Below are 27,597 nucleotides of genomic sequence, written 5' to 3'. Positions count from 1 at the left end.
AAATAAAAGGGAAAATTTGTATGTAGTCCATTGATAAAATTTTTTATTTTCACTCCCTAGTCAATTATAATGGATACTGATTTATCTAATTACTCTTGATAATTTTAGGTATAAAAAGTCCAAAAATAAGTATAATTCTTCTTAAATTCAGCACATTAAAATAGAATCTAGTATATTTTCTATTAAATTGAGTATGACTCTTTAAATGACACTCAATTAGATGAAAAATATATTAGATTTTCTTTAAATGATGTTGAATTTAGGAAAAATTATATTAAGTAGAAAAAAATCATGCTCATAGAAAATATACTCGATTCTATTTTAAAGTGCTGAATTTAACAGGAATTATACTCATTTTTAGACTTTTTGTGCTTAAAAAATATGAGTAATTTTGATAAAAAATATACTCGAGTCTAGTTTAAAGTGCTGAATTTAAGAGTAATTATACTCATTTATAGATTTTTTGTACCTAAAAAATACGAGGGGTAATTAGAAAGTCGTGCTCAATTTGATAGAAAATATACTTAATTCTAATTTAAAGTGTTGAATTTAATAGGAATTATACTCATTTTAAGACTTTTTGTACCTAAAAAATGAGGAACAATTTTAATAGAAAATATACGTTTAAAATGCTAAATTTAAGAGGAATTATACTTATTTTTAGATTTTTTATACTAAAAAAAATCAATAAATAATTAGATAATATATTTATATGAGAAAGTTGAAATAAATAAAACTTCACATATAGAGAATAAAAACAAAATTTTTTGAATATGGAATTACATGTAAAATTATAAAAATAAAATTTTTTAAATATGAAATTACAGGCAAAATAAATAAAATTTGTTGAACATGGGATTACATGCAAAATTGACATTATGATTAATTTTTTTTTTCTAAATTACCGTACATAAAACGTCCTGATATTATTAAATTATAAGGGCTGTCTTGAAAATTGCCAATTCAACTCCATTTCAATCGGATTGTCACACACCTCTTGAAAACGTTTGGTTGGTTCAATTCACGCTTTCACATTCTTCCTCGTCTTTAACGGCGATCTCGGTCGGAGGCTTCACGTTTGGCGATGCGACGCCGTGCGATCCTCCACATCGCCTTCCTCCTCCTCCTCTCCTTCTGCCTCCTCGCCTCGTCCCGGCGCCCTGTCCTCCTAGTCCTCACCGACGAAGATTTCGCCAACTCCCTTTCCTCCTCTTCCGCCTCCGATGACTCTGATGCCTCCGAAGGCGCCGATGACTGGGATGATCTGGGAGATCCGGATCCATCCTCCGAAGCTAATGATGACTACGACGGCGGCTCGTGGCTGCCCATCATCGACTCCCCCTTCGTCGCCAACTCCTCTTCTGACTCCAGCGAGGCGCTGTACTCCTCCGGCATCCGCCGCATGATCGCCGCCGCCGCCTCCTCTGACCCCTCCGATATGTTGATCGCCGCCTCCGAGATTGAAGCCGCGGCCTCTGCTGGCTTCCCCCACGCTCAGTCCGCTCTCGGATTCCTGTACGGCACAGGCCTCGTGCGTTCCCAGAGCCGCCCCAAGTCCTTCCTGTATCACCACTTCGCCGCGGAGGGTGGCAACATGCAGTCGAAGATGGTCCTTGCCTACACCTATTTCCGTCAAGATGTAAACCCTTTTTTTTATTCGCTCTCTTTCATTCGCCATTCCTTGAATCTATGATGACGAGAAGTGACCTATTTTGCTTGCAGATGTATGAAAATGCTGTGAAGCTCTATGCAGAACTGGCAGAAGCGGCCGTTGCTTCCTTCCTGATATCAAAGGAACCTCCAGTAATTGAGCCAGTTCGGATTCATAGCGGTACGGAAGAAAACAAGGAGGCGCTGAGGAAGTCACGAGGAGAGGCAGATGAGGGTTTCCAGATCACAGAGTACCAGGCGCTGAAAGGTAATTCAGGCGCTATGTTTCGGATCGGTATTCTGTACTACTATGGATTAAGGGGAGTACGGAGGGACCATGCTAAAGCACTGCTTTGGTTCTCAAAGTCTGCGGAGAAAGGGGATCCGAGAGCGATGGAATTGCTAGGAGAGATGTACGCCAGGGGAGCTGGAATTGAAAAGAACTACACCAAGGCTTTTGAATGCTTTACTCTTGCATCCAGACATAAGTATTATTCGGCTTATAATGGTTTGGGTTACCTCTATGTTAAAGGTTATGGAGTTGCGACAAAGAACTACACTAAGGTGAATCAAACTTGAATTTCTTATAAATCCTTCTCTTCTATGTTTCTTTTTTTTTTCCTTTCTTGGGTTTGAACTACACTAAGGTGAATCAAACTTGAATTTCTTATAAATCCTTCTCTTCTATGTTTCTTTTTTTTTTCCTATCTTGGGTTTGAAATTCTTCAAACCCAAGAGTTCGACTATTCTGATACCATGATTTGACTTGTTGGAATTGATTTGTTCGAATCCAGCTACTTATGTGTTGAATTGAAAGTTGCAGATTTACATTTATTTTGCAACTTGGAAATCATACTGTTGTTCTCATAGAAAGCTTTTGTTACTTTTTAGAATTGACTCTGCCGCCCTTTCCTTGAGGCAGTGTCTTATATAGTCAACACCTGTTCTTAAAGTCCTTTAGGAATACTTACCGACTGAAGCCTTCTAGTTTTGGAATGTAGTATTTGCTGCAGGAGCAGTTCAGGATATGTATGACTTTACTATTCTAAAAGCTAGCAATATAATGCAGAATTCAGAATTCTCATTTTCTACAGAGACAATATTAATGAGAAAGAGAGAGTTCAGCAGGATAGGAATCTCTACCCATTTTGATTTTCATGGTATTTACCGTGCAAAAATCAGCAGCCGAAGTTTATAAATGGGGATAGATGAAGGTCAGCAAAGATCGCAGAATTGAATTGTTGTTTCTCTGTGTTAATCCCATTTGTCTTCTTGGTCTTCCTCTACGGAAAGATTTATGTTAGAGCATACATTAAGTGGCAACTTAGTTTCTTCAAATATTGTGCTGAAATTAATCTCTCTTGATACCCTCATAGAATAAGAATAGCAGCTGATAAACTTATTCCGGCAATGGAGAACACTTTGGTTCTTTTTTCTTTTATGAGTTAGTTTTCCATGTTTCTTTACAAGGGTAATATGCTATCAGATTTGAACTGGAAGGGACAACTTGCTCCTGGTCCAATTGTGCCTTCACTATTCTTGGCTGTAGTATGGCTGTGCTTGAATTTATAATTTGATTTTGTTTGCCTGTTTCAAGCTTTCTATTAAAATGTATGATGTCTAAATATTTATTGATTTTAGTAATCATCCATGTTATTAACTTATCATGCAGGCAAGAGAATACTTTGAGAAAGCTGCTGCTAATAAAGAGCCTGGTGGGCATTATAATCTTGGCGTATTGTATCTTAAGGGTATTGGAGTTAAAAGAGATATAGCAGCAGCCCGCAATTTTTTCCTTATGGCAGCTAATGCTGGTCAGCCAAAGGCCCTATACCAACTTGCAAGGTTGTTCCAGAAAGGCATAGGTTTCAAGAAAAATCTTCAAGTGGTATTTCTTCAATATATTGTCTTTCCTAAAGTTGGTTTATGAATCATTATTATTATTATGATGATTTCTTCCAGAGTACAAAAGTTTGGTACTCATAAAATTTTATTTATTATCTTATGCATATTAAATTTCTACAGAAACTAAAGTTGATGTCTCATGAATCACTTGCTTATGAAATGTTTTGTAAAAGTTTCGTGCATTTCCTTGATGAGCATTTGGGAAAAATTGCTGGTGATTAATTCTTCTATAGATTCATACTAAATCGAGTTTTCATGGTGATGTTGCATGCAAGAATGGCAAGATCGAGATTCTACCTAGGAACACTAAGAGTTTCATAGTTTTGGATTATGATCATAAGATCATATAATTTAGTTTAAGTCTTTTAGAACTATATTTGACTTTATGATAATTTATCTTATGCATTAAATATAAATATAAATATAGACATTTAAAACACTATTTTTCTAATATCACTAAGCATAAATAAAACTATCTAGATAGTGAATAATTAATATATGATAGATACAATAGAGTTCTTGATGTCCCCGCATTTATACAACAAGCAACAACTTCTACTAAATAACTGATAGTTATACGATGGATAATAATAACAATAATTAAAAATGATTCTTTAACTGAGCAATTAAAAATAAACATATATAATTGAAATGTATCTCAAATTATGACATGACAAAAAAAATTGGTATATAAATGTCAAGCTTTAAAACTAATTAAATTGGCATATGTTTTATCTAGATATCTAGTCATGGTTTTTGAGACTGAGATCCTAAGCAAACATAGGATTGGATTGTAAGTTCCTAAGATCCTAGCCCAATTCAGATTTTACTTGGGATTTAGATTGTTTAAGTTAGTTTGGATTATAAGATTGTAAGATCCCAAGTTTCTAATTGCAATTTTGACTACCATAGTTTCATGATTTTATGGTTTATTATTCAACCAACAATATCAGGGATTGCAAGTCTAGACATGGTTGTCTATCTTGCTGCATCAATGCATTCAAGTTGATTCTACAACCTCGACTTCATTTTATTTCTATTGCTTGTCTATTAGGCTCGTCATTGACTATTTTAATGGAATATGTCTCTTTCCCCCATCATTGGAAATTTACTAGTATTTTTGTTTTATTAAGGTTTAAGTAATAACAATTCATATTGTGACGATGCAACTCCACCAAGATTGAGTTAATCTGAAAATCACATTCCTTGAGGACAAATATCTGAACTTCCATATGCAGCTTTAATTCCATATGCAGTTTGCATGTATTCTGTATTAAGTGATCCTGGTCTGTGCCGGTGTATCCATAAGATTTTTCTTCTCTTTATCTAGGCTACGGAGTTGTACAAAACAGTGGCAGAGAGAGGACCTTGGAGTTCCTTATCAAGATGGGCTCTAGAGTCCTATCTCAAGGGAGATGTGGGAAAGTCACTTCTGTTATATTATAGAATGGCGGAGCTTGGATATGAGGTGGGCCAAAGCAATGCGGCTTGGATCCTTGATAAGTATGGAGAACAAAATATTTGCATGGGAGAATCTGACTTTTGCACAGACACAGAAAGACATCTCCGTGCACACACTTTGTGGTGGCAAGCATCAGAGCAGGGTAATGAACATGCCGCTTTGTTGATTGGTGATGCATACTACTATGGCAGGGTAAGTATACTTTAATGAAATTTTGAAGAATATTAAGTTTCTTGACTCTGATATCAATCATCTTTCTTCAAATGCATTGAACATATTGTTTTTGTTGAAGTCACATAGATTCATTTAGTATAGATTCATTCATGCTAAATGCTTTAAACTTACTAGAGATCTCTGCCTATTTATTTCTCTGAAAAACTACATTCTTGCATGAATTAGCTTGGCTGCTACTTTGTTTCCATTTTTTAGCTTAATTATAGTTTAGTGATTGTGAGATACTATTTATGAAAATGTATTTTGTTATTGTTGGTTAACTGGACTAAAGTTCAAAATCTCAAGCTGTGCCAAAGTTTTAGTCTTTAGTATAGTATCAATGTTTCGATACATGGTGTCAATAATGAATTGGAGTTGAAGAAAGAAGGAGATGAAGCATAGGAATGAGAGATTGTCTTGCAGGATGAAATGATCGAAACATATCATTTTGGTAAATTATCGAAACTCGATATGATACCACTCAGTATAGACAATGTTATTGAAATAAAGAACCGGAGCACAAAGACAGAAAAGAAAGAATAGAGATACAACGAAAGGGTAGATAATTGCTTCATTATTGATAATGATTATAGCTAACAAGCCTATTTACATATTGCTAAGATAATATATGGAAAATATAATGAGTAATATATTATGATAAATATGGTAATAAGTCAGATAGAAATAATGATAAATATAGTTGTGATTGCAATCCAAACATGGTAAGTCATCGATAATTGAAACCAATTTCGGATTAAGATCCTCGACTGTTATTTTTGTCATCATCACTATCTTTGTCGTCGTCACTCCCGACAAACTCAATTGGGAGATATCGAACGTTGAGTTTGGTTGCCTTCTCCAATTATAGGATCAAGAAAATCTTCTAAAACAATGACCACCAGTAGAGAAAGAGCAGCAGAAAGCTATAGATTTGCTGCTGCTGAATTTCTGGAAGAGGGCAGTGAACTTGGTGACTTTGGAAGAAGAAGAAGAGTCACAGCAGCAATTCTAGTGGCTGGAATTTGTTGGAGCATCCGTTCCTGGAAATCTGCTGCTGCGTGCTGAGCAAAACTTGGAAAAAAAACTTGCTATTTGGCTGATTAGAAGATGGTTAAAAAGAGACAACACCTGATGGAGGAAAGGCAGCTATAACGCGGCTGCTGTTGTAAAGGAGGAGAGGAGACAGAGAAGGAGAAGGTTTGCTGGCTTTGACATTGCTGGAAGAACAAGAAGAGGGAGAAGGAGAAGAAAGGGTGAGGAAGATAAAGACAGGGAAGACTCTTGTTGTGCTCAAAATTAAGGAGAAGGAAAGAGGTGTTGCTCTTGCTACTGGAAAAACGGGAAGAAGAAGAAGAAGAAGAAGAAGAAGTGAAATGTGCTACTGCTATTGATAAGAGAAGTTTTCTGGATTGATGTTGAAAGAATGGGGAGGAAGTGACAAAAGAAGAATTGTTGCTATGAGGAGGGATTCAAGCTTGCTACTATTGATGAAGGAGCAAATTTCAACTGTGCTTCTTTGGCTTAGATGTAGTGGTTGAATAGCTTCACAATTGATTTGAAGGAAGACAAACGATGTCAAAGGTGTTGAGGATCTTAGAAAGAAGGGAAGAGTGGCAATATGGAGGATTTGAGAAGCTCAATTAAATAGGTAAAAGAAATAGTAGTAGAGAAGAATTAAAAGTAGAAAAAGAAAGAGACGGGAACTGTTGGTCCTATTGCTTGCTGGCAAAAAGAGAAGGAAATTAAATTGTCGATGCTGCCATGAAGAAGAAGGAAATGGAGAATTGCTATTCCTGTTGCTTGTTGGAAAAAGAGGAAGGAGAAGAGGCTTACCACTCATATTGCTAGAAAACAGGAAGAGGAGAGGATTGCTGGAAGCTGGGCTGATTTGGAGTGGAAGAAGAAAATGAAACGGGAAGAAATAGGGAAGAGGAAGAGGTGGCTCACGGGGAAAAAAAGAGAGAGAGGCAGTGGGTTGGGCATGATTGTGAACATTGCGACTGATGTTGGTGGACCGGCTCTGGTGACAATGGGGTTAGGGCACTGTGATCGTGGCCTTCATGATCTAGGGTTTTGATGATGGAGATGGTTGCAACAAGGAAAGCACAGACAAACTTGTTTGTGCCAACCATGATGAAGGCTCATGGCGAGAGGGAGAAGATAAAGGGGGGGGGGGACTACTCTTGTGGGTGAGAGAAGAAGGGAAGAAAAAAAATCAATTCGTATTACTCTTGGGAAAAGAAAAACGAAGAAAGAAGAAATTAAGGAGGGGAAGTAAGAGAACGGTGAGGAAAGAGGAGATGATAGAAACTATTTTGATTTTTTAAGGAAAAAAAACACATAAGAAAGGGAAAAGAGAGGAGAGAAATCCTAAATCTCCCGAAGGAAAAAAAAATGACAGTGCACTATAGAAAAATAAAGAGAAATAACATTAAAAGAATAGGAAAGAAGATAGAAGAACAAAACGCGATAGAAAAGAGAAGACCTACTAGGATGGAGAAGAGGAAGGTTTGTTGTTGCTTGCTTGCTAAAAAGAAAGAGTGAAGGTTGCAGGGGAGGATGTTGGATTTGCTATTGCTAAAAGAGGAGATCGGCGTGCAAATGGCCGTGGGGCTTCTGTGCTATGTAGGTGGAATAGAAAAGGAGAAAAGAGAGGAAAGAGGAAGGTGGATACCATGTTGAAATACAGAACCAGAGCACATAGACATAGAAAAGAAAGAATAGAGAAACAACTAAAGCGAAGACAATTGCTTATTATTGATGATTGTTATAGCTAACAAGCCTATTTATACATATTGCCAAGATAATATATGAAAAATATAATTACAAATATGGTAATATATTATGATAAATATGGTAATAATAATTATAAAAATAATGATAAATATGACTGTGATTGCAATCCAAACATGGTAAGTTATCAGTAATTGAAACTAATTCTTATTAATATCCTCGACCACTTTCTTTGTCATCATCACTATCTTTGTCGTCATCAAATGTCTCATTCCTTTGTTTCACTTCCTTCAACCTCTAATCGTCGCCAGAAGCATGCATCGGAGCATTGGCATGATACTGGAACAATATCTTTCCCATCAAAAACTAAAACTATGGCACGACACGGCTTGAGATTTTGAACCTTGGTGTCAAGTTTCAGTGATTTACTAGAACAATACATTTTGACCTTTTCATCCAGCATAGTACGAGATTTCAAATCATGAATTGACGTGTCCAATCCAAGTGGAAATATCATATCTATTTATTCTTCACAATTTTGTTGAGATTCTGCCTTACCTCTGGAAAGAATCTTTGGCTTGGCCAATATTAATGGTTTCTATTTTAATTTTGAAGGCCTTTCATTCAATTTTACTTATGATTTTAGTCAGCTTTAAAAAGGATTGTATGTTGCTGAGGGTGCTCATTACAATAATTATTATGATGTTTAAGATCACACTTATAACCTACTTTACACTATGGCAATAGGTACAAAAAGTTGTGACAAAGTAAATGAAAATGTTAAGTTGAATATGTGGGGTTACTAGAAAAGATAGAATGAAAATAGCGCTATCTAGAATCACTTATCTGTAGTTTCAGTTGATAATAAAATGAGAGAAAATAAGTTGGTAATATCAATATGGTAAAAGATGATCAGTATACTAAATAGATAGACATGGTAAATCAATTATCATTGAAACTAATGAAAAATATTGTATTACTAGTGTTATAGATTTGTATGTACATTAATATCGAGAGTACAATTAATATGGCTGACTCAAGTAGTGGGAACTTGATTAATGTCATCATGCACATTAGTGTAAGAGATTGAGCTTCACTGGATGTCCTGTAGGACACGTTGAGCTCATTAGACCTAGAATATTTGATGTCTGATTGATAAGTTATACTTCTAGATCCCTTCTGATTCACCTAACAAGGGGAATACTTCTAGATACTATTGACACTTGAGACACTGACACTGTCGGGCCATAGATTAAAGAAATATAAAAACCAAGTGAACCCTCAGACCATGTTAAGGAGCGGTAAACCTCCATTATTTCACCTATTCGTACATCATGAGCTTTGGCATAGTAAGGGAAATGGGCTGATGTGATGTACTATGTCCTGTGGTGTCTCTTTATTTGCTGTAAGGGTAGACCTCAACTGCCTCAAAACCTGTCAAGATTTTCATTTCCAAAAAAAAAAAGGGGCCCTTTCGAGTTGGCTAATTACCTTTGTCCAAAGAAAATAGGTGATATGATAACTAGTATAAATTAGAGAGTTAGAAGTTGGTTATCTAAGAGTGATATATTGCTGTATCCTCAAGCTGTGAATTCTGGATAATCATCTGCACTTGAAGACCTATTTTGTGGTTCAATTTTGCAGCTGCACCTCAAAAGTTTGTCATGTTAAAAACAACAAACAAATTAACTAAGATTAATCTTTTCAAAAGAAAAGGAACTAACAATTTGCACTTGTGTTTGCTAAAACTGTATAAAATGTGTGAATCTTTGTCAATGCACTGGATCCGTAGTTATATGGTGGTTCAATTGTGACTAGTAACGGCTAGAATTTAACTTGGCCTTAGTAAGCTTGCCATATTCCTTTATGTGCAGTTGGGTCAGTGGATGTTACATCACTCAAGTCATGTTGGACCTCGCTATGAATTTCACTGTTAGAGTGCAAGGGTGTCCCTTCATCGTTAATCTTTTCCTTGCCAATCACATCCACAATGTTGTAGCTTCTCTCCCTTTCACTAGTCAGGTGTTGGATTTTTACTCTTTTCCATGCTGATAGTTAGGTTCAAAGGCTGAGAGTGGGATTAAAAGATTAAAATTGAAGTCATGAAAAAGGGCTATGATTGAACTTGGGACAGATTAACATTTGTCGCTCTACCTAATCTTCTTTTTAGTGTTGGTGTTGCCCCTGATGAAATATAAACTAGGAAAATCTCCAATGTCAGTGCGGCACTCAAATGAAGCAGAAGGTTTAGGCCTCAGCAGCCAACAAAAGAGAATGATAGAAACCATCTTATGTAATGAAAACTAGCAAAATATTTTCATATTCTTGTAGACCATACCAGGTAAAGAAGGTTGTCTGCACTTATAGGATTAGCCTAACAACTCCAACTATAAAAAAAAACATTTTCAGGTAAGTGATTAGAATAGGTAGACGTCAGAAGAATAAACATATTATGCTTTCTGGAAACAAAATGAATCAATAAAAAGACTAGATAAATAGTTGGCATATGTTTCAAATTCAATATATTTAAGGATAATTTGTCAAAGTTAAGAGAATTAGAAATAAAACTATAGTACTAAAGTACACTTTGGGTATGTGATACTAACACATAGGGAGAGCATATGCAGACTACAGAGATGTAGACTCGAAGTTTGGACATGAGAAACAAACAAAATGCGTTGTTTTAACTTTGGTTTTTACTGCACTTTATAAGTATTGATTGCTTTTAAGAAACCATAATAGTTAACAACAACAACAATCAAGTTTTATCCCACTAGGTGGGTCAACTATATGCATCCTTCTACACCATTAGACTCTATCCTTTACTATATTGTTATCTATATTTAAATAATTTGTATCTTGTTTTATCGTTCCTAATTTAAGAAGCCATAATAGTCAAACGATTATTTTACATGCTAAGACATCAAATACTTTTAAAAAAAAATAATGAAATCATCCCTTAAATTCAAAGGTTTTAAGGGGAAAAATTGTTTCAATTACTAAATAGTTATATTTTAAGGATAAGACTGGTTTTGAAGGTTGGTCAAAGAAACTAGAAGTTTGGACGAAGGGATTGATAATATTGACATCATGTGAACTATAATGACAAAAATATTAGTAATGTGGTTGGGTCAGTTCTTGGAGATTCATAGTTTAACATAGAGTTGGTGGTGATGTGAAGTGCACAATTATTGATCTAAACACTAAGTCATGATTTAAACTTGATAGAATTGGAAGAATGAAGTAAATGTGAATAGGATGTAGCTAAAATTGAAGTAAAAAAATATAATTCGATATAGAAAGGTTAAAACATATTAAAAAAATTTATGGAAGATCAAAATTCTGCTACAGCCAGTGACAGTGTCAAAAATTGTGTGGTGAAACATCGTCTGCTAATTGCAACTTGTATCAAGTTATTGCGACCCCACTGGTCATCCAAGATGGTAAGTGATGGTATGCTTGCCACATGAGGTCACGGGGTCGAACCGCAGGGCTGTCGGGGTGTAAATCCCCGGACCCTGTGCAACTCATCCAACCACCACTTGCCCTCTCGGCTGTTGTGATTTACCTCCCTCGTGATGGCCTGGGGTCAGGTGCGGCGGGGACGCTGGGGGCGAGCGATTTCGCCTTTTGCCACTTGTATCAAGTTATTGCAATATAGTTTTGTTCAACATGATCATACATAATTACATACCATTTGACAAGATAGATTCTCAGTTATTGTCGCTGAATGTTCTGACAAGATAGATTCTCGGTTATGTCACTGAATGTTTCTTTGCAGGGAACTGACAGAGATTATGAACGCGCTGCAGAGGCATATATGCATGCTCAGTCCGAGTCAAATGCCCAAGCCATGTTCAACCTAGGGTACATGCACGAGCATGGTCAGGGACTTCCATTAGATCTTCATTTAGCTAAAAGATACTATGATCAGGCAATTGAGGTTGATCCTGCAGCAAAGTTACCAGTTAAGCTGGCACTTGTGAGCTTGTGGATGCGGAAGCACTATGCCGACGGTTTCTTGGTAAGATTCCCATCATAAAAACTCACCAAATGTTGATTTCGCATCAAGCAATGATATAAGGTTTACAGATTGACTATCGATTTCACTAGTTGCTATGCTCTATGATGAATTATTCTGTTGTTTCAGATTAAGATGATCGATTCATTCCCGGAACTGTATCCAAGGATAGAGGCATGGGTAAATGAGATATTGTTAGATGAAGGGAATGCTACCATATTAACTCTGTTTGCTTGCTTGTTGGCCGTTCTTTATCTCCGAGAACGACAGAGGCGCCAAGTCATTGCCCCTCCTGGCCACCCTGATCATAATATGCCTAACTAGGTAAAGAATGTTATGTTCGTTTTTTTTTGGTTCATTCTGTTCAATTCATATTCAACACATCTACCTTCGAGTGATAGGATGCTGATATGTTAAATTGTGGCCCATTTTAAGGCTCAGGGATTTGTCAAACATTTGTTTCATCTTGCATTTGCTCATACCCTTCACGGGGTCTCTACTCATCAAGAAAATGATGCAGATCAAAATTGGTGAGGCATTTTGGCTCAATAGCAACATTGGCTCACCATACATTTCTCTTGATCCACGATTCCTAGCAGCATAAGCTGCTGGTGTGGCCTCTAGGGACGGTTTGTTGCGCAGCTTGACTTGTTCAATCAGCTCGATTGGCTAATTTGATTTGACTGGGTCGTTCAGCCCGTTTACCCGATTGGTTTGTTCAATTGGTGTATCTGACTCACTCACCTTATTTGTTCAGCCCAATCGGCATATCCAATTAGTTTGTTCGAATTTTTACAAGGGGCCTCCTCTATGCCATTTTGCCACAGGACAGTATGTGAAATCGCATGCCAATTCTGGAATAAGAGCAAATGCAACTCACGTACCTGATGCAAATCGTCAGGAAGACGACATTGTACTTGACACAATATTCCACAGGATGACTAACAAACTAAAAGTGAACAAGGTCGACAATTCAAATTAGCAGTAGTATAACTGCAATAGCAGTACTTCTGGACGATAACGACATAGGCGTAGCCGCTAGAGAGCTCAACCATCATCACCGTGGCTAACTGCTTGATCCCTTGCTTTCTCTTGTCGGGGAGTTCAGGCCGTTGAAGATCTCAATGGCCGTTTACTCTAAGACTGATGATTAATTAGATTGTGATATAATTGTTATAATGAAATGATGTAGAACCAAATTCAAACCGTCGAACCACCTAATAACTAGGAAAGAAATGGATGAAGTGAAAAAGGAAATAATCACACAGAAAAAACTCACACAAAAAAATAAAATTTAAAATTATTTAATATAAAGATTATTAGAATACATAAATCTAGACTCGTTTCATAACTTCAACTCAACACTAAATATAGACATAAATATTTTAAATAAAAAATCAAAGAGAGATGAATTATTCTCTATTTATTATGAAATAAAAAAATATTAATTATCAAATAATAAAAATTAAATATCTAATTTATATTGTAGATGTGTTAATCTTGAATGTTTTATAATTTCATTTCATTTATTATAAATGCACTAATCTTAAATATTTTTTTAATTTCATTTCTTTTATTATAGATGTGTAAATTTTTAATATTTTTTAAGCTTGAAAACTTTCAATTTCTTTCATTTTATTACGAATGAACTAATCTGAAATTTTTTCTTCAATTACTTTCCTGTGATATTTGTTTCCTTATTGATATTATTCTCCACATTGAGGAAGATTCGACTCTTGAAATATTCCTTTTTGATCAACGAATAAGAAAATATCTAAGTTTGTTATATGACAAAAGTAAGATTCACATCTTCATTGAAATCATATGGCATGAAGACAACAATAATAATGATGATTCCACAAAATATGTAACAAAATCAATATATGGAGATAAATGCTCAAACTTCTCCTAGTAAATTGACATATCCTCTAATTTTAAACGTGAACTTGGGTTTGAATAAGTTAGAAAATTTAATGAACAAGCATTATAATCAATCTCTCTCACAGTATAGTCAAATAAATGCATGGCTTGAATGCATGTCATTGGATGTGATGAGAAATTTGTTGGGCGATGGTTGATGTAATCATTCCTTGGTCAAGATTAATAAGTTTAATTAATCTCGAGTGAATTAAAGTTTGAATTTTGATATTTGAATAATATATTTAGAAAATATTTGAAAGAGGTCAAGTAGGTTAAGGTTGATCGGATACTTGACAATATACGAAAGGAAAGTCTAGTAGATCGTAGAGAACCGGATATTTGATTAGCAAAGTCTTAACTCTAGGGTTAGACAAAATCCTAACCGGAGGTTAGGTAAGGAAAAGTCCAAGTGAGTTAAGGAGGACCGCACATTGGTAAAGAGAAGTCCTAATTGTGGTTAGACAAAAGGAATTCCAAGTCGGTCAAGAAGGACCACACGATAGTAAAGCAAGTCCTAACTCGAGCGTTAGGCAAAAGAAAGTCCAAGTGGGTCAAGGAGGACCACACATTGGCAAAGGAAAGTGCTAACTGTGGTTAGACAGAGAAAAATCCAAGTGGGTCAAGGAGGACTGCACTTGGTGATCGAAAGTCCAACGGAAAGTTAGCAAAGTCCAAGTACGTCAAAGATCGACCGAACACTTGGTAGGAAAGTTCCAATAGGTTACGGTTGATCAAAAGTTGGGCAAGGGAATCCTATACTTGTGTTAAGCAAATTAGGATTGGGCAATTGATTGGGTAATCGATTGGGCTAAAGCCAATCGATCGGTGCTCGATTGGGAGCCTTTCTTCATGAAGCAGAAGGTGTCAGATCGATTGGGTAATCGATCAAAAGTTGCACCAATCGATCAGGTGATCGATTGAGAGCTTTTCTTTGCAAAACAGAAAGAGGTTGGATTGATTGGGCAATCGACCAAGGCCAACCCCAATTGATTAGGTAATCGATTGGGAGAATAAGCTCGCGATAAATAGTGGGTTCTTGATCGATCAGCTGATAGATTAAGGGGTTTTTTTTACGAAGCACAGTAGCTTCCTCATGAGAGCATAATCAATCAGGTGATCGATTGGAAGAAGTTTGCAAGCGAGAATAGTGTGCTTCTAAATCGATTGGGTGATCGATTAAGAAGTCTCATAATCAATTAGTTAATCGATTGAGAGAAGAAGAAAATAGCCATTGTGAGGTTTTGATGACAAAATTTGCTTGGATCTAATGTGATAGTCGATTGGGAACCCTAATCCATGAGATATAAAGGCGTTCAAAGATTCAAATCATGATCTCTTCTTCTTTTCCACTCTTCACCGCTGATTCTTGGACGATTCAGGATGTAGTGTTGCTGCACTTCCAAGTCTACAAGAGGTGTTTCCAAGCAAGAAAAAAGCAAGCAAGAAGAAAATAAGCAAGGTTCTCATTGCATTTGTGTATTCATTTCCTTATTCTTGTTGTCTTTTTCTTGCTGCGATCTTGTATGAGGTTTCTCCACCTCCAGATTATTTCCGAGAATGAGTGATTTTCATAGTGAAGTGTGTGCACTGTGTGGATCCTTAGATTAGTCACCTCAAGGAGGTGGATACCAAGTAAATCTGGGTGTTAGTATTGCTTCAAGTTTTTCCACTTTAACAAATCAAGAAGATGAAGCTATTGGAGCTAATCACCCCTTCTAGCTCCCGGAGTGTCCTAACAAGTGGTATCAAAGTGAGGTCACTCTTTATTGGACTAATCGTTGAGAGAGTAACACTCTAGAGGAAGAAGATGAAATTTGAAGCCCTAATTTCAACAAGTCCAGAAATTATTATTCAAGAGATCAAGTTCAAAAATGGAGCATTAAGATGGATTCAGATATGATATTCGAGCACCTCCATCATTCAGAATTGGAAGCTTCGATCTTTAGAAATCAAAGGTCAAATTTTTTTGTAATGGTTTGCTCTAATAGAGGGTTTGAAGCTCCGAGGGATTCAAAGGGAAAACTCCTCAAGTAGAAGAAATGGAATGAGGAGCAAATCAAGATATACGAGGAAAATGAGAAAGTAATCAAATTATTGGTTAATTTATTGTCGAACACCATCTTGTGTAAGATTGGAGAATATCAAGATGCCAAGGAACTATGAAGTAAACTGGCAAAACTTCATGAAGATCCATCCTAAACCGAACACAATGACAAAGGGAAATACAGAAACTCTTTGTTTCATGTGTATGAGAATTCAGAGGTTGAGAGGTGCTCAACATCGGAGGATGAAGTTGAAGAGACATCCACCTCACGGATTGAGGCGAAGAGATCATTAACATCGGGACAACAAGAAGTCTCATCATCAGGGGTCAATGAGAAAGAAGATGGTGTCACCACCATAAGTCAACAAGGCATAAATTGTGATGGTATATCAATTTCAAGTTGCAAAAATAAAATCACATTATTTGCATTGAGTATAGAGAAAAATGACACTATAAGAGCAAGCGCCCTAAATTGAGGAAGAAGAAGACTCAAGTGACACCCAAGATGAAAGAGAAGTCAAAGGAGGTCGACCCAGTAATATGAAAAGACAAGGAACACATTGTGTATTTTTCTTGCAATCAAAGAAGACATTATCGAAGTCAATGTCCAAAGGGGAGAAATCTGACCAAAAAGATAGGAGGAAGCTCAAGTCATAGGGGAACTTCCAAGGATAAAACTAAGGTACTATCAGTTAATGATACTTATCTAAATAATGATAAAAAGCATACTAGAAATAGTTTCTATCATTTTAATGCTATTTATTATGAAAATAGAAAGCATGAAAAACCTAAGGATAATTACAAATCATTTAATGCTTGAACTACCGTTCTTAAGATTAGGAAGGTATATAGCGGTTTAGGCAAGAAACCGAAACAAGTTAAATATGTGCCTAAAAAGAAAATGTCCAAGGAAATAATAGAAAATCTAAATTTAAGGATTTAATGATAGAAAATCAAGTCTTGAGGTCAAGACTTGATAAATTAGAGAAGATCCTTAAGAAAATGACAAATGAAATCTTAGGGTCAAAGAAGAAAAACCTTGGTTTAGAAGAACAAGAGTCATTCAATGGCAAGAGAAGTTTGAGATACAAATCAAAAGCCAAGAAGAATGTGCATGATTATGGAACTAAGCCTAGGTCTAGAAGTCAAGCCAAGGTCATAAGAGAAGTTATTCCTAGAGTTGACCTTGAGGAGACAAATGTGAATTTATGCTAAAATTACCATATTCTACATGCCCTATTATATGCAATGACATCATATTTTACATTCATATTTGTTATGAAAAATATCATATGTCATGTCATACATGCATCATTATTTATAATAATTTTTTCCTTTTAAAAATATTCATTTTGATGTATGTCATAATCATTTTCATGCATTATTTTAATTTCTTAAAATTAAGAAAAATGACATCAATTGACATCATAAGTTAGATGATCAAAGTTTAAATGCATAATTAGATATGCATGGTCCCTTAGATTTGGAGAAAACCTATTTACATCTCACAAGACCATAGGTTTGACTTGTGTGTGTTTTTAAGACACATGTGATACAAGTAAGATGTTAGGAAGATGGAAAAAACTTAAGATGTTGAGTTAGTACATCTTTTTGGAGTTTTAGTATCATCAAAATCAGTGTTAAAAAAGGTGCTAGGTGGTAGGCGAATGGTTGCCCACTGCCTAGAGTTTGGGCGCCTAAGCGGCCGCCTAGGTAGAATTTATTTTCAAGAAAATCCTACCGGATCAATAAGCTAATCGATCCAAAATCATGTTGAATCGATCAGTTGATCGATTCCACACATTGAATCGATCAACTAATCGATTCGGCAGGGTTCTGTTTGTCATAGAATCCTTCTGAAGCGATCAATTAATCGATTCAATACACCGAATCGATCAATTGATCGATTCAGTAGGGTTTTGTTTATCATAGAATCCTACTGAATCGATCAGTTGATTGATTCAGCAGGATTCTATGACAAGGAAGAATCCTAAAATTGACAAGGGATAGCATACAAAATAGAAATACCGAAATATTAATAATGAAATACATAATTTGATCCCAGTAGATAAATTGAAATATAAATACCGAAATAGCAAAAGTATACAAACTAAAAGACCAAAGTACAAACTTCAAACTGAAAGTCTCAAACTGACAAGACATACAAAATAACAAAAGTTTTCTCACAAGTCAAAAATAACTCATATAATCTCCTATATCCCTAATTCTTCTTCTAGTTCATCTCCATATTTCTTGAACATTTCCTTTATATCAAATTCAAGCTCAAAATCCATGACATCTTTCTCTTCTTTATTTGATACAAATTCTTCTTCGTAAAGTTCTATGACATCTTCAATATTTATCTCAACATCTTCATCTCCACCATCAACAATCCATCCTTGTGCCATAGTTGCATTACTAGAAAGTAGCACATCTACTCCTTTTTCTTCTTGTCTTCTCTTTTTGATTATGATCTTGGCATTAAATTGATCATAGACTAAATTATTCAACCTTCCGGTATCTAGTCTACTTCTTTTCTTTGTATGTATCTACATTAATTAAATATATTAATTATTAAGTCAATAAGCAATAAGCCAACAAGCAATTACTAATTAAGTACTTACCCCCTAAAAAATACTCTAATTTCTCTCACAACCAAAAGAACTTGTAGTTAATGAAAGGATTCTTTTAGCCATCTTTTATAATTTAGGTGCACCATATCCAAAAAGATGCCACCATCCAACTAAATAAAAACAAATCAAATAATAACAATAAGCAAAATCAAGAAACAACAAAAAGCAAAAAAAATAACAAAAATAAAGTAAGTACTTAATTCTTACCTGGATTGTATTTCTCATTATTTTTTGTGCATCCAATTATAGCCAATGATCTTTCAAATCCCCCCGCTTTGTTCATGTACTTTAGCAACTCCACATTTACTACCTCACTGTGGTTATCAATATCATTGGGAAATAATGTTTCAACACAAGTGAATAAGTCATTCGTGACAACTTCTTCACTTTCTATGCTTTGGTCATTGAAGGAGTAATAAGGATTCAAGAGGTAAGCCACCAAATGTAGTGGACTATCAAGACGATTACTTTTCTCATCAATAATATCAATAATCGGACAATAGTGAAGCTCTTGATTTTTGAATGTCACTTTAATCTCCTCTCTCACTCTAAGTAATTCTCCATATACAAAACCCATAGATGGCTTCTTATCTCCATCAACAAGATGAAGCAACTTAACTAAAGGGAAAAAGTGTTGGAGTGTATACTAAAAGCCTAGCTTTTGTAAACATTTATTTTTGAAATAAAAGAATCACATTGGTCAATATCTGCATTTATTTGTTAAATGTAATTGTTCAATTAATTTATATAGTAGATAACATGGAGTGTGGTGTCACAGTCAAAAGATTATGTTGTCGGTTCTTTATAAATTATAAATAGTTGCTCACGATTAAGATGGAAAGGAACAAACCATCGGAATAGTCGTAGTGTAATTAAGTATTAGTTTATCTTGATTAATAAATTACACTAATACACTCTAAGTGTATTGAGTAGGACCATTTAGGTAAGTTCTTTTTGTACTGACTTAATAAAAGAACTAGACCTTAGTTATTATGGAAGTGTGTGCTCTTAATCCTAATATAATAACAAGCATATATGTTTAATATTTATTTCTTTGACTTATCAAAGGATGAGGTTTTAGCTCGATAAATCAATATGCCTGATAAGTTGGGAAATGATATTACTTATAGTGTGTGTTGTTGATTATAGAAGGAATCTGTGTCCTAGTTATCTAGGTTGAGAATGCCCCCAAGAGGAGCTCATAAGGATTGCTATGTTAAACCCTGCAGGTGGACTTAGTCCGACATGACAATAAAGTTGAGTGGTACTACTCTTGGAGCTAGATATTAATTAAGTGAGTTGTCAGTAACTTACTTAATTAGTGGACATTCGTTATCTTAAACACAGGGAGACTAACACACTCATGATAAGAAGGAGCCCATAATGTAATTTGGGATTGGTGCGGTAGTGCGGTAATAACTCTCTAGTGGAATGAGTTATTATCGATGAACTTGAGTTGTGTGTTCGGGGCGAACACGAGATACTCAAGCTCATCGGAAGGTCAAAATCAATTTCTCCTCTAGGTCCCTGTCATAGCTTCATTATAGCCTCAAGTCCATCCAAATATAAACACATCTTGGTGTCCAAGAAGGGGGCCGGTCCAATGCTTGGTGACCAAGCAAGGGCCGGCCACATCCTCTTCTATAGGAGCCGACCCTATTGCTTGGTGACCAAGCTAGTAGGGGTCGTCCACAATAATTCAAACAATGAGGGTTGTTTTGAATTTTTAAAATCTTCTCTTTGTAGAAAACTATAAGTTTTAAAAGAGAGATTTTAATTTTTAAAACTTTCCTTATTTGAATTAGGCCACATGTTTTAATAGAGAGTTTTAAAAGTTTTAAAACTTTCCTTTTTTAACCATTCTCATGGGTTAAGAAAAAAAAGGAAGATAAGTTTTAAAATTTAAATTTTCTATCAGCATGTTAAAAAAGAAAATTTTATAAGAGAAGTTTTAAATTTTAAAACATGATTTTAATTTTTAGAACTTTCCCTTTTTAACTCCTACTTTAGGAAAGAGAGCTTGTAAACTTTTATAAGAGTTTTTCTCCTTGTAAAATTTTATAAAAATTAAAATTCCTTTCCTCTTATGGGGGTCGACCATCCTTGCTTGGTGCCCAAGCAAGGTGGCCGACCATGTTTAAAAAAATAAAATCATCAAATTTATTTTTGGTGTTTGATTCAATCAAGAGGAAAGAAAAGGAAAAATTAAAAGGGAAAAGGAAAAACTCTTGGAAGATTTTAATTTTTGTAAAAATTCTTCCCTTATTTGCCTTGGGCAAGTATTATAAAAGAAGGGGTGAGGAGGCTTCATAAGACACAACAATTCTTATTCTCTTGGTGGAGTCTCTCTAGGTGGCCAGCCCTCTCTCTTCTCCCTTTCCCTTTGCTCTCTTCTCCTTGGTGGTGGCAGTGGCCGGATTTTAGAGGAAGAGGAAGATAGCTTTTGGGTGGTGTCCATCTTGGAGGATCGTCACCCACACGACATCCAAGGCGAGGCAAGGAATACGGCAGAAGATCTCGAGGTCATTAGTTTACAAAGAGAAGGTATAATTAGCAATTATTTTCTGCATCATGCTAGTTATTTCTTTTTGTAAGAATTCCAAACACAAGAGGCATTAGATCTAGTTTTTCGAATTAGTTTTCCGAGTTTGTGTTTTCTTCTTTTTTGAATTTGTGATTCGATTGTTTCTTTTTGGTTAACCTAGAGTTATTTAAGGAAATTAAATATTAGCTTTCCTTAAAAGGCTTTGTCTAGGCGGTGGTGGTTGCTCCCATATCCAAGAAGGTCATATGCCTCGCCATGCAGTCCTAGAAGCTAATTTTAGAAATTAATATTTAATGGAATTAATAACATAGGTGGATTTGAATCAATAGTGTTAAGTTCCGCTTGTGATTCAAATCTAAACCATTAAGAACAGATAAGTTAAATTTGGAATCAATGATGTTAAGTTCTGTCTGCGATTCCTAATTTAACTTCTAAAGAACACAATAGGTTATTTAAGGAAAGGTTCGACACTTGTACAAAAATTTTTGTACAGTAGAACTGGTACGTTTTCCTAGGACTAACCAACATAAAGACCTTCAAGCAAAAATTTACTCCATTCCAAAAATATGTAGTCATAGCGGTATTATGTGTCATCTTCCCCTTTACACTTTTTGAATGTTTGCATGCATTCCATTCTTCACTAGCAACCATAGATCTTAGTTCACTTTTCTTCTCCATCAAGCTTTGCAAACTTAGAAAAGTAGTTGCAAATCGTATTACTCTCGGTCTCACTATGTCCCTTTTTTGGTAAACTTTCTCATCATTGACATTGTCTTGTGATGTGCATAAATAAAGATTGCCAAGTTATTTGCCTTGTCAATCACCCCTTTTAATTTTGGTTGGTTCCCAATTCCTTGAAGTATAGATTCACGGTGTGAGTTGCACATGAAGTCCAAAATATATGTGGCCTCTTCTCCTTCAACAAATCTTTTGCCGCTTTAGGGCCCAACTTCTTCAATGCACTTATCCACATATTCAAATATATAATTTCTGATGTGTGTTTCATTTGATGCTTCCCTAGAAGAAAGGAAAGTTGTGCCTTCTTTACAATTGACACACAAATTCATGATACTTCTTCTTTTCCAGCTAGTCCAAGCATCGGTCAAAATTGAGCAACCATTCAAAGACCATTCTTCTTCTTGATTTTTAATAGGCTTTTAGTTCTATCTACCTCTTCCTTCAACAAGGGCTCCCTTAATAAGTATTGAGTTGGAGGATGACAACTCGTGCCAAATTGACAAACCACTTCCACAAATCTCTTGAAGTTACCATTGTCAATGGCATGAAAAGGAATACCAGACTCATGCACCCATCAAGCTAAATATTGGTGCACACTATGTGCCCTTTGCTTCCAAAGTGTATCAATAATATTTTTTTTGTTGTTTTATCTTCTTACTTCCATTCAATGAAGATTCAGTATTAATAACGGATATAAATCTGTCCATAGGGCCAAGAGTAAGCGGGTTCCTGCTTGTCCCTAAAGTCCCTTCATTTTTCTCATGTTTTTCAAGAACAACTTCTTCTCTCACCTCCATTTCATTGATATTCTTTTATTTTTTTCCTTACTTCTCCAATTGCATTCTTACACTTCAATTTACGGGGCAACATTTCCTTTAATTTTGACAACATGTTGTTTGAGCCTATAAATTCTACCACTAGTATTTTTTTGACACAAATTATATTTCAACTTATCCAAATTTGTAGAATCCCCATCTCAATAAATTCCTATCCAACATCATTTAAATTACGCCTCAAAGGGGTAGCAATTGACGACATTGAATTAGATGCTTGAGAAGAAATAGTACCTAACATTTTACTACAAGTCAAGCATTTAAAAAATTATTGATAAAGAATATACAAGCAATGGTTATCAAGTATTCAAAAAACCCATAGATGACAATTCTCAATTCAATGCAAGCAATAACATACAAGATTTAAATAATAACATACAATTGAATTTTATTAAGTATTAACCAACAGCTGGAAATGAAGAACATACAAGCGATGGTTATCATTTATCAAACATACAATTTTACTAACATGGTAGAAATAAAGGAATAAGTGTTGCTTTCCTTTCGTTGTTGGCACTTAGCAACCTCGGCGATAGCAAGCTCCTTGATTAAGACTGAAGGAGGAAGAGGCTAGGGCAGCAAGCTCCTTGTTGCTCGTTGATTTTTCAGAAGAAGGGGAGGGAGAAGAAGCAGCAACTAGGGCAGGTTAGAGAAGAAAATGGGATGAAGAAGAAGGGGAGGGAGAAGATGATGAGGTTTAGGGTTTAAGGCTGTTGAAAATCCTGATTAAAAGTTTAAAACATAACCCTATAATTTATAAATCCATGTTTTCTGCTTTTTTTTCTTCCCCTTGAATAGATCATCTAATTGATTGGTAGTGTTGAATCGATCAGTTGATCGATTCAAGGGGGAGAAGTTTGTTGCAAAAAATTGACTGAATCAATCATTTGATCGATTCGACTAGTTTTTCATGATAAAAAAAATCAGGCACCATCAAGGAGGCGGTGCCCAATGGCATGCGCTGCCTAGGTGGCCTATTAATGCCTCACCGCTTACATTGCCACCTTGACAAAAGGCGGGGCAGTGGCCTGCCACCGACCGCCTAGGCCGGCAGGGATTTTTTGAACACTAATCAAAACTACAGATTATGTGAAGTCTAATCATGGGAAAAGTGTTGTGTCTAAAGCATGTTCACATATCTCCACAGTGACATGATATTGTTCACTTTGGGTATAAACCCTCATGAATTTTCTTTTAGGTTCTACCCAAATAACCTCATACCAATGAAGATATCATACATCCTTTTAAACACATGATTTTTTCTATATCTTTCCAATGTCAGACTTTAATTGAATCCCAATAATACTCCCCTCAAATAAAAGACCATCATTACTCTTATGGTCTGAGCCTCTCCGTGAGCATCCGGTCACTCTTGACCTGCTCCGGGCCTCTCCATGAGCATTCGATAATCCTGATCTACTTCGGGCCTCCCCACGAACACTCAGTCACCCTAACCTACTTCGGGTCTCCTCAGAGCATTCGATCATCTTGAACTACTCCGGGCCTCTCCACGAGTATCTGGTCATCTTAACCTACTTCGGGTCTTACCCACAAGTATCTAGTCATCTTGACCTTACTACAGGTCTCCCTGTAAGAATTTGATCACCCTAACATGTTTCGAGCTTTCCCATAAGTATCTGATTACCCCGACCTTCTCTTAGCCTCCCCATAAGTATTTGATCACCCTGACCTACTTCACGGCCTTTCTGTGAGTATTCGATCACCTTGACCTATTTTGGGCCTCCCCGTAACTTCATTTAAGGCACCCACATGGCATCTGGTCTGTACTATAGCTCTTTACCATTTATTGTATCTAAAGGATGCTCACACATCTCTACAATGACATGATATTATCCACTTTAGGCCTAAGCTCTCATGGTTTTACTTTTAGGCTCTATCCAAAAGACCTCATGCCAATGGAGATATCATATATCTTTTTAAACCCATGATATTTTCTATATCTTTCCAATGTGAGACTTTGATTGAATCCCAATAAGTTGATTGATTCAAGTGTTTTTTCTGTGAACAGAAGCTCACAGAATCGATCAGTTAATCGATTGAATCCCGACTTCAATTGATTGAATCTCAACTTCAATTAATTGAAAAAGCTTCTTTTGGCTGAAATATTATGATTTCAGTCCATTAGGCCACATTTAGTCATGCTAACCATCCCTAACCCTAATAAATTCATTTATGAACATTTAAGGGTAATTTTTCTTGATGAAAACAAGAATGGAATGGTTAAAGAAGACTAAGTTGAAGTTTAGGATGAGGTTTAGTTTCAAAGTTTAATTTTGAACCTCAAAATTTTAAATTTTGGATTTCCTAAAAGTTTAGAAATTCTAAGCCATTGTTGGTGCAATAGCAGAAGATTGGAGCATGTTTTGAGGGGGAGCTAATCCTTAAAAACATGTATTAGATTTATTTGACAATGAAACAATAGAAGGTTATAAACTTTCATTGTAGTGAATGCTCAAGGTTGAGCATTGGAGAACAATGAAAAATTAGAAATCTTCATTGTGGTGTGTGAATCTATAAAATACAATATGACACCCAAATAATAATAAATTAATAAGGTTATTCGAGCAATAACCTTAACGGAATTTGTAGAAATTTTTCGGAACTCGTATGCCAAGTTTAAGGGGATCAATTATTGGGCCAAGGAAAAACCTATTTGAATATCCCAATTAAAGTGGGAGTTGATTGACGAATAAACTTAGGTTTTGATTTACTTAAACCTAAGTTCAAGTTATAAAACCTATTACTGTGCCCGTGCCCTAATTATTTCTTCTCTCCCAATTTTTCCCGAGCCACCGCCGTCCCTCACCTGTCATCGTCTCCACCTCCTCCTCTGCCCTAGCGTCGATGCTTTCTCCGCTTCGCGGAGCCGCTGCTTCTTCTTCTCTCCCAAGCTCGCCACCGTCGTCCCAACCTGACGTCGACCACCTTCTTGGCTTCCCCAACCGGCACCGCCTCCCGACGTTTCATGCTTCTTCTTCCCCTTTTGCTTCCACGACGCCAAAGTCGGTGTCCTCTCGTGCCCTAGGTCTACTGCTCACAACCTCCCTTCATCCCTTTCAGTTGTGTCAACCAGAACCTCCTCACCGTGTGTCATCATTCTTTCCCTTGTGCTAGATTTACACTCAGGGATGTGCCAGACCTTTGCTCGATACAAAACTGAGGTGTTTTAGGTTGGAGGACAACAACACCAGTCTATTTCAGCCAAAATCTGAGGTAAGTGCTAACCCTAGTCTCTAATCTAGGAGATGCAATGATGGATTGCTAAGTTTCAGGCATCTATTCATGCTGGACAGGGATATCACACTAGTTCAGCCACCATATCGGCAGTGATCGCGCTCTGACAGTGAATAAGATGGTAACCTTTCAGAAATTTATGGTTTGTTAGAGATCAATTCATCGTTTTGTAGTAACGATGTTAATTGATTAAAGGATAGTTGGGTTTAATCCGAATGAAGGAATGATTAGCGTTAATGGAGCTAATCCTAGTTAATCAATGAATTAGATTTAGTTAGGGATTTGATTTAACTAATTAATTTATAAGTAATTAGCTAAATCTATATATCATGTATTACAGGACTTTGATTTGAGACGGTGTCTCGACATGGGATCTATTTTAGATACGATCTCCATTTTTGAGACGGGTACCTCTAACTTATCTCCTTGATATGGCCATTTTTGATATTTATAGTAGTTTATAGCTAGTAGTAATGATTGTTTTTACTTCTGCTTTGGTATGTCACTTCTTGGTTCTTGTAGTCTGCCTATATTCCTATCTGTTATGCAGTCACACTTATATTCTCTTGTTTGTTGCCATGTTTACTCTTGTTCATAGAAATAGTGACATACATTGACCTACTGTGTAGTAAACTTGTTATTTGTCATATCTTATTTGTGTACATAGATTTATGATTCCTAAATCATTGTATGATTTATTTCCTTTTTGGTGCATTTTATATAGGGGTGTATATTGTCAGTGTATACATGTTTAGTGTCATGCACCATCTTGCATGATTGCATGCTGAGCGATTATCGGCTCCAGTATTGTTGAGCACATCACCAGTTACATGATCTGCACACACAACCATTCATGAGTTACTGGTACATCAGGTAGGGTGTGTGCAGTTTGCTCTGTCAAGGCTTCGATGGTCCGCTCATGGGTAGTAATGACTGTAGCATGTTGCGGGTAGAGACCCTCCCCTTGACTATGATACAGGGAGATGAGAGCATTAGGCTCCCCCACTCTGTTTGGGGTAGGAGGATCGGTGTACTCTGATAGCATCCTGTCTACTCGGTCACTCAGGAGCAGTGATGACAGAGTGCACAGTTATCATAGCCCTATCCACTCGGTCTCACCATCGCGTGTGAGATGGCTGACTGGCATTAGGGGTGACATATGTCATTTTTGCATCATATGCATGGATTGCATTTATTGTTTGTGATTGCTACATTTTGGATGCTGCATTTGTTTGGGTTGCATATGTTTGACATGCATACAGGTGACATTTTGTATCTGGTCTTACGACCCTTATATTCAGATAGGAGGTCCTGGTTAGTATAGTTTTTTCCAGCCTTATCAGTTTGCATTTCCTTTTATTTTTCAGAAAACTGTACCACATGATTATTACTATTAGTTATATCTTATTATGCATGTCTATCCAGTATTCGCTGAGTTCTTGAACTCACCCCATTGAATATTCTTATTTCAGGTTGAAGCCGTTAGGAGGTTACAGTTGCTAGTCCTCTTGCCATAAGGATTTTTTGCTTTGGTCTTTTGGTTTTCTATTTATTTGCTTAGAGCTATGTTTCAAACTTGTACTGGTTTTGCACTCTGGATTTTGTGTGTTTTGTCTTAAGGCATTGTAATGGTTGAACTTTTGCT

At 36.1% G+C, this 27,597-nt stretch overlaps 1 protein-coding gene across 2 annotated transcripts; it reads left to right on the top strand.

Moving 5' to 3' along the window:
- The first annotated feature begins 985 nt into the window (after positions 1–985).
- Positions 986–27,597, top strand: LOC121992454 (ERAD-associated E3 ubiquitin-protein ligase component HRD3-like). Of its 2 annotated transcripts, none has more exons than XM_042546839.1 (7): positions 986–1,639; positions 1,723–2,214; positions 3,323–3,538; positions 4,886–5,209; positions 11,745–11,987; positions 12,114–12,308; positions 27,425–27,597. In XM_042546839.1, exons 1-6 carry the CDS (start codon positions 1,085–1,087, stop codon positions 12,306–12,308), a joined length of 2,025 nt encoding a protein of 674 aa, XP_042402773.1. In that variant the 5' UTR covers positions 986–1,084; the 3' UTR covers positions 27,425–27,597. The 2 variants fall into 2 exon arrangements, with proteins under 2 accessions (XP_042402773.1, XP_042402774.1); XM_042546840.1 differs by lacking the exon at positions 27,425–27,597 and adding an exon at positions 12,420–12,465.

The sequence above is a fragment of the Zingiber officinale genome, chromosome 6B (assembly GCF_018446385.1).
Source record: "Zingiber officinale cultivar Zhangliang chromosome 6B, Zo_v1.1, whole genome shotgun sequence".
NCBI lineage: Eukaryota > Viridiplantae > Streptophyta > Magnoliopsida > Zingiberales > Zingiberaceae > Zingiber > Zingiber officinale.
The sequence above is the reverse complement of the archived record's forward strand: the minus strand, read 5'-3'. Positions and strand labels throughout refer to the sequence as shown.

Excerpts from the sequence above, each read along its gene's own strand:
- LOC121992454 (XM_042546839.1), top strand. The coding sequence starts at position 1,085 with ATGCGACGCCGTGCGATCCTCCACATCGCCTTCCTCCTCCTCCTCTCC. Across the intron at positions 2,215-3,322 it reads CGACAAAGAACTACACTAAG|GCAAGAGAATACTTTGAGAA; the intron begins GTGAATCAAACT and ends CTTATCATGCAG. Across the intron at positions 3,539-4,885 it reads TCAAGAAAAATCTTCAAGTG|GCTACGGAGTTGTACAAAAC; the intron begins GTATTTCTTCAA and ends CTCTTTATCTAG.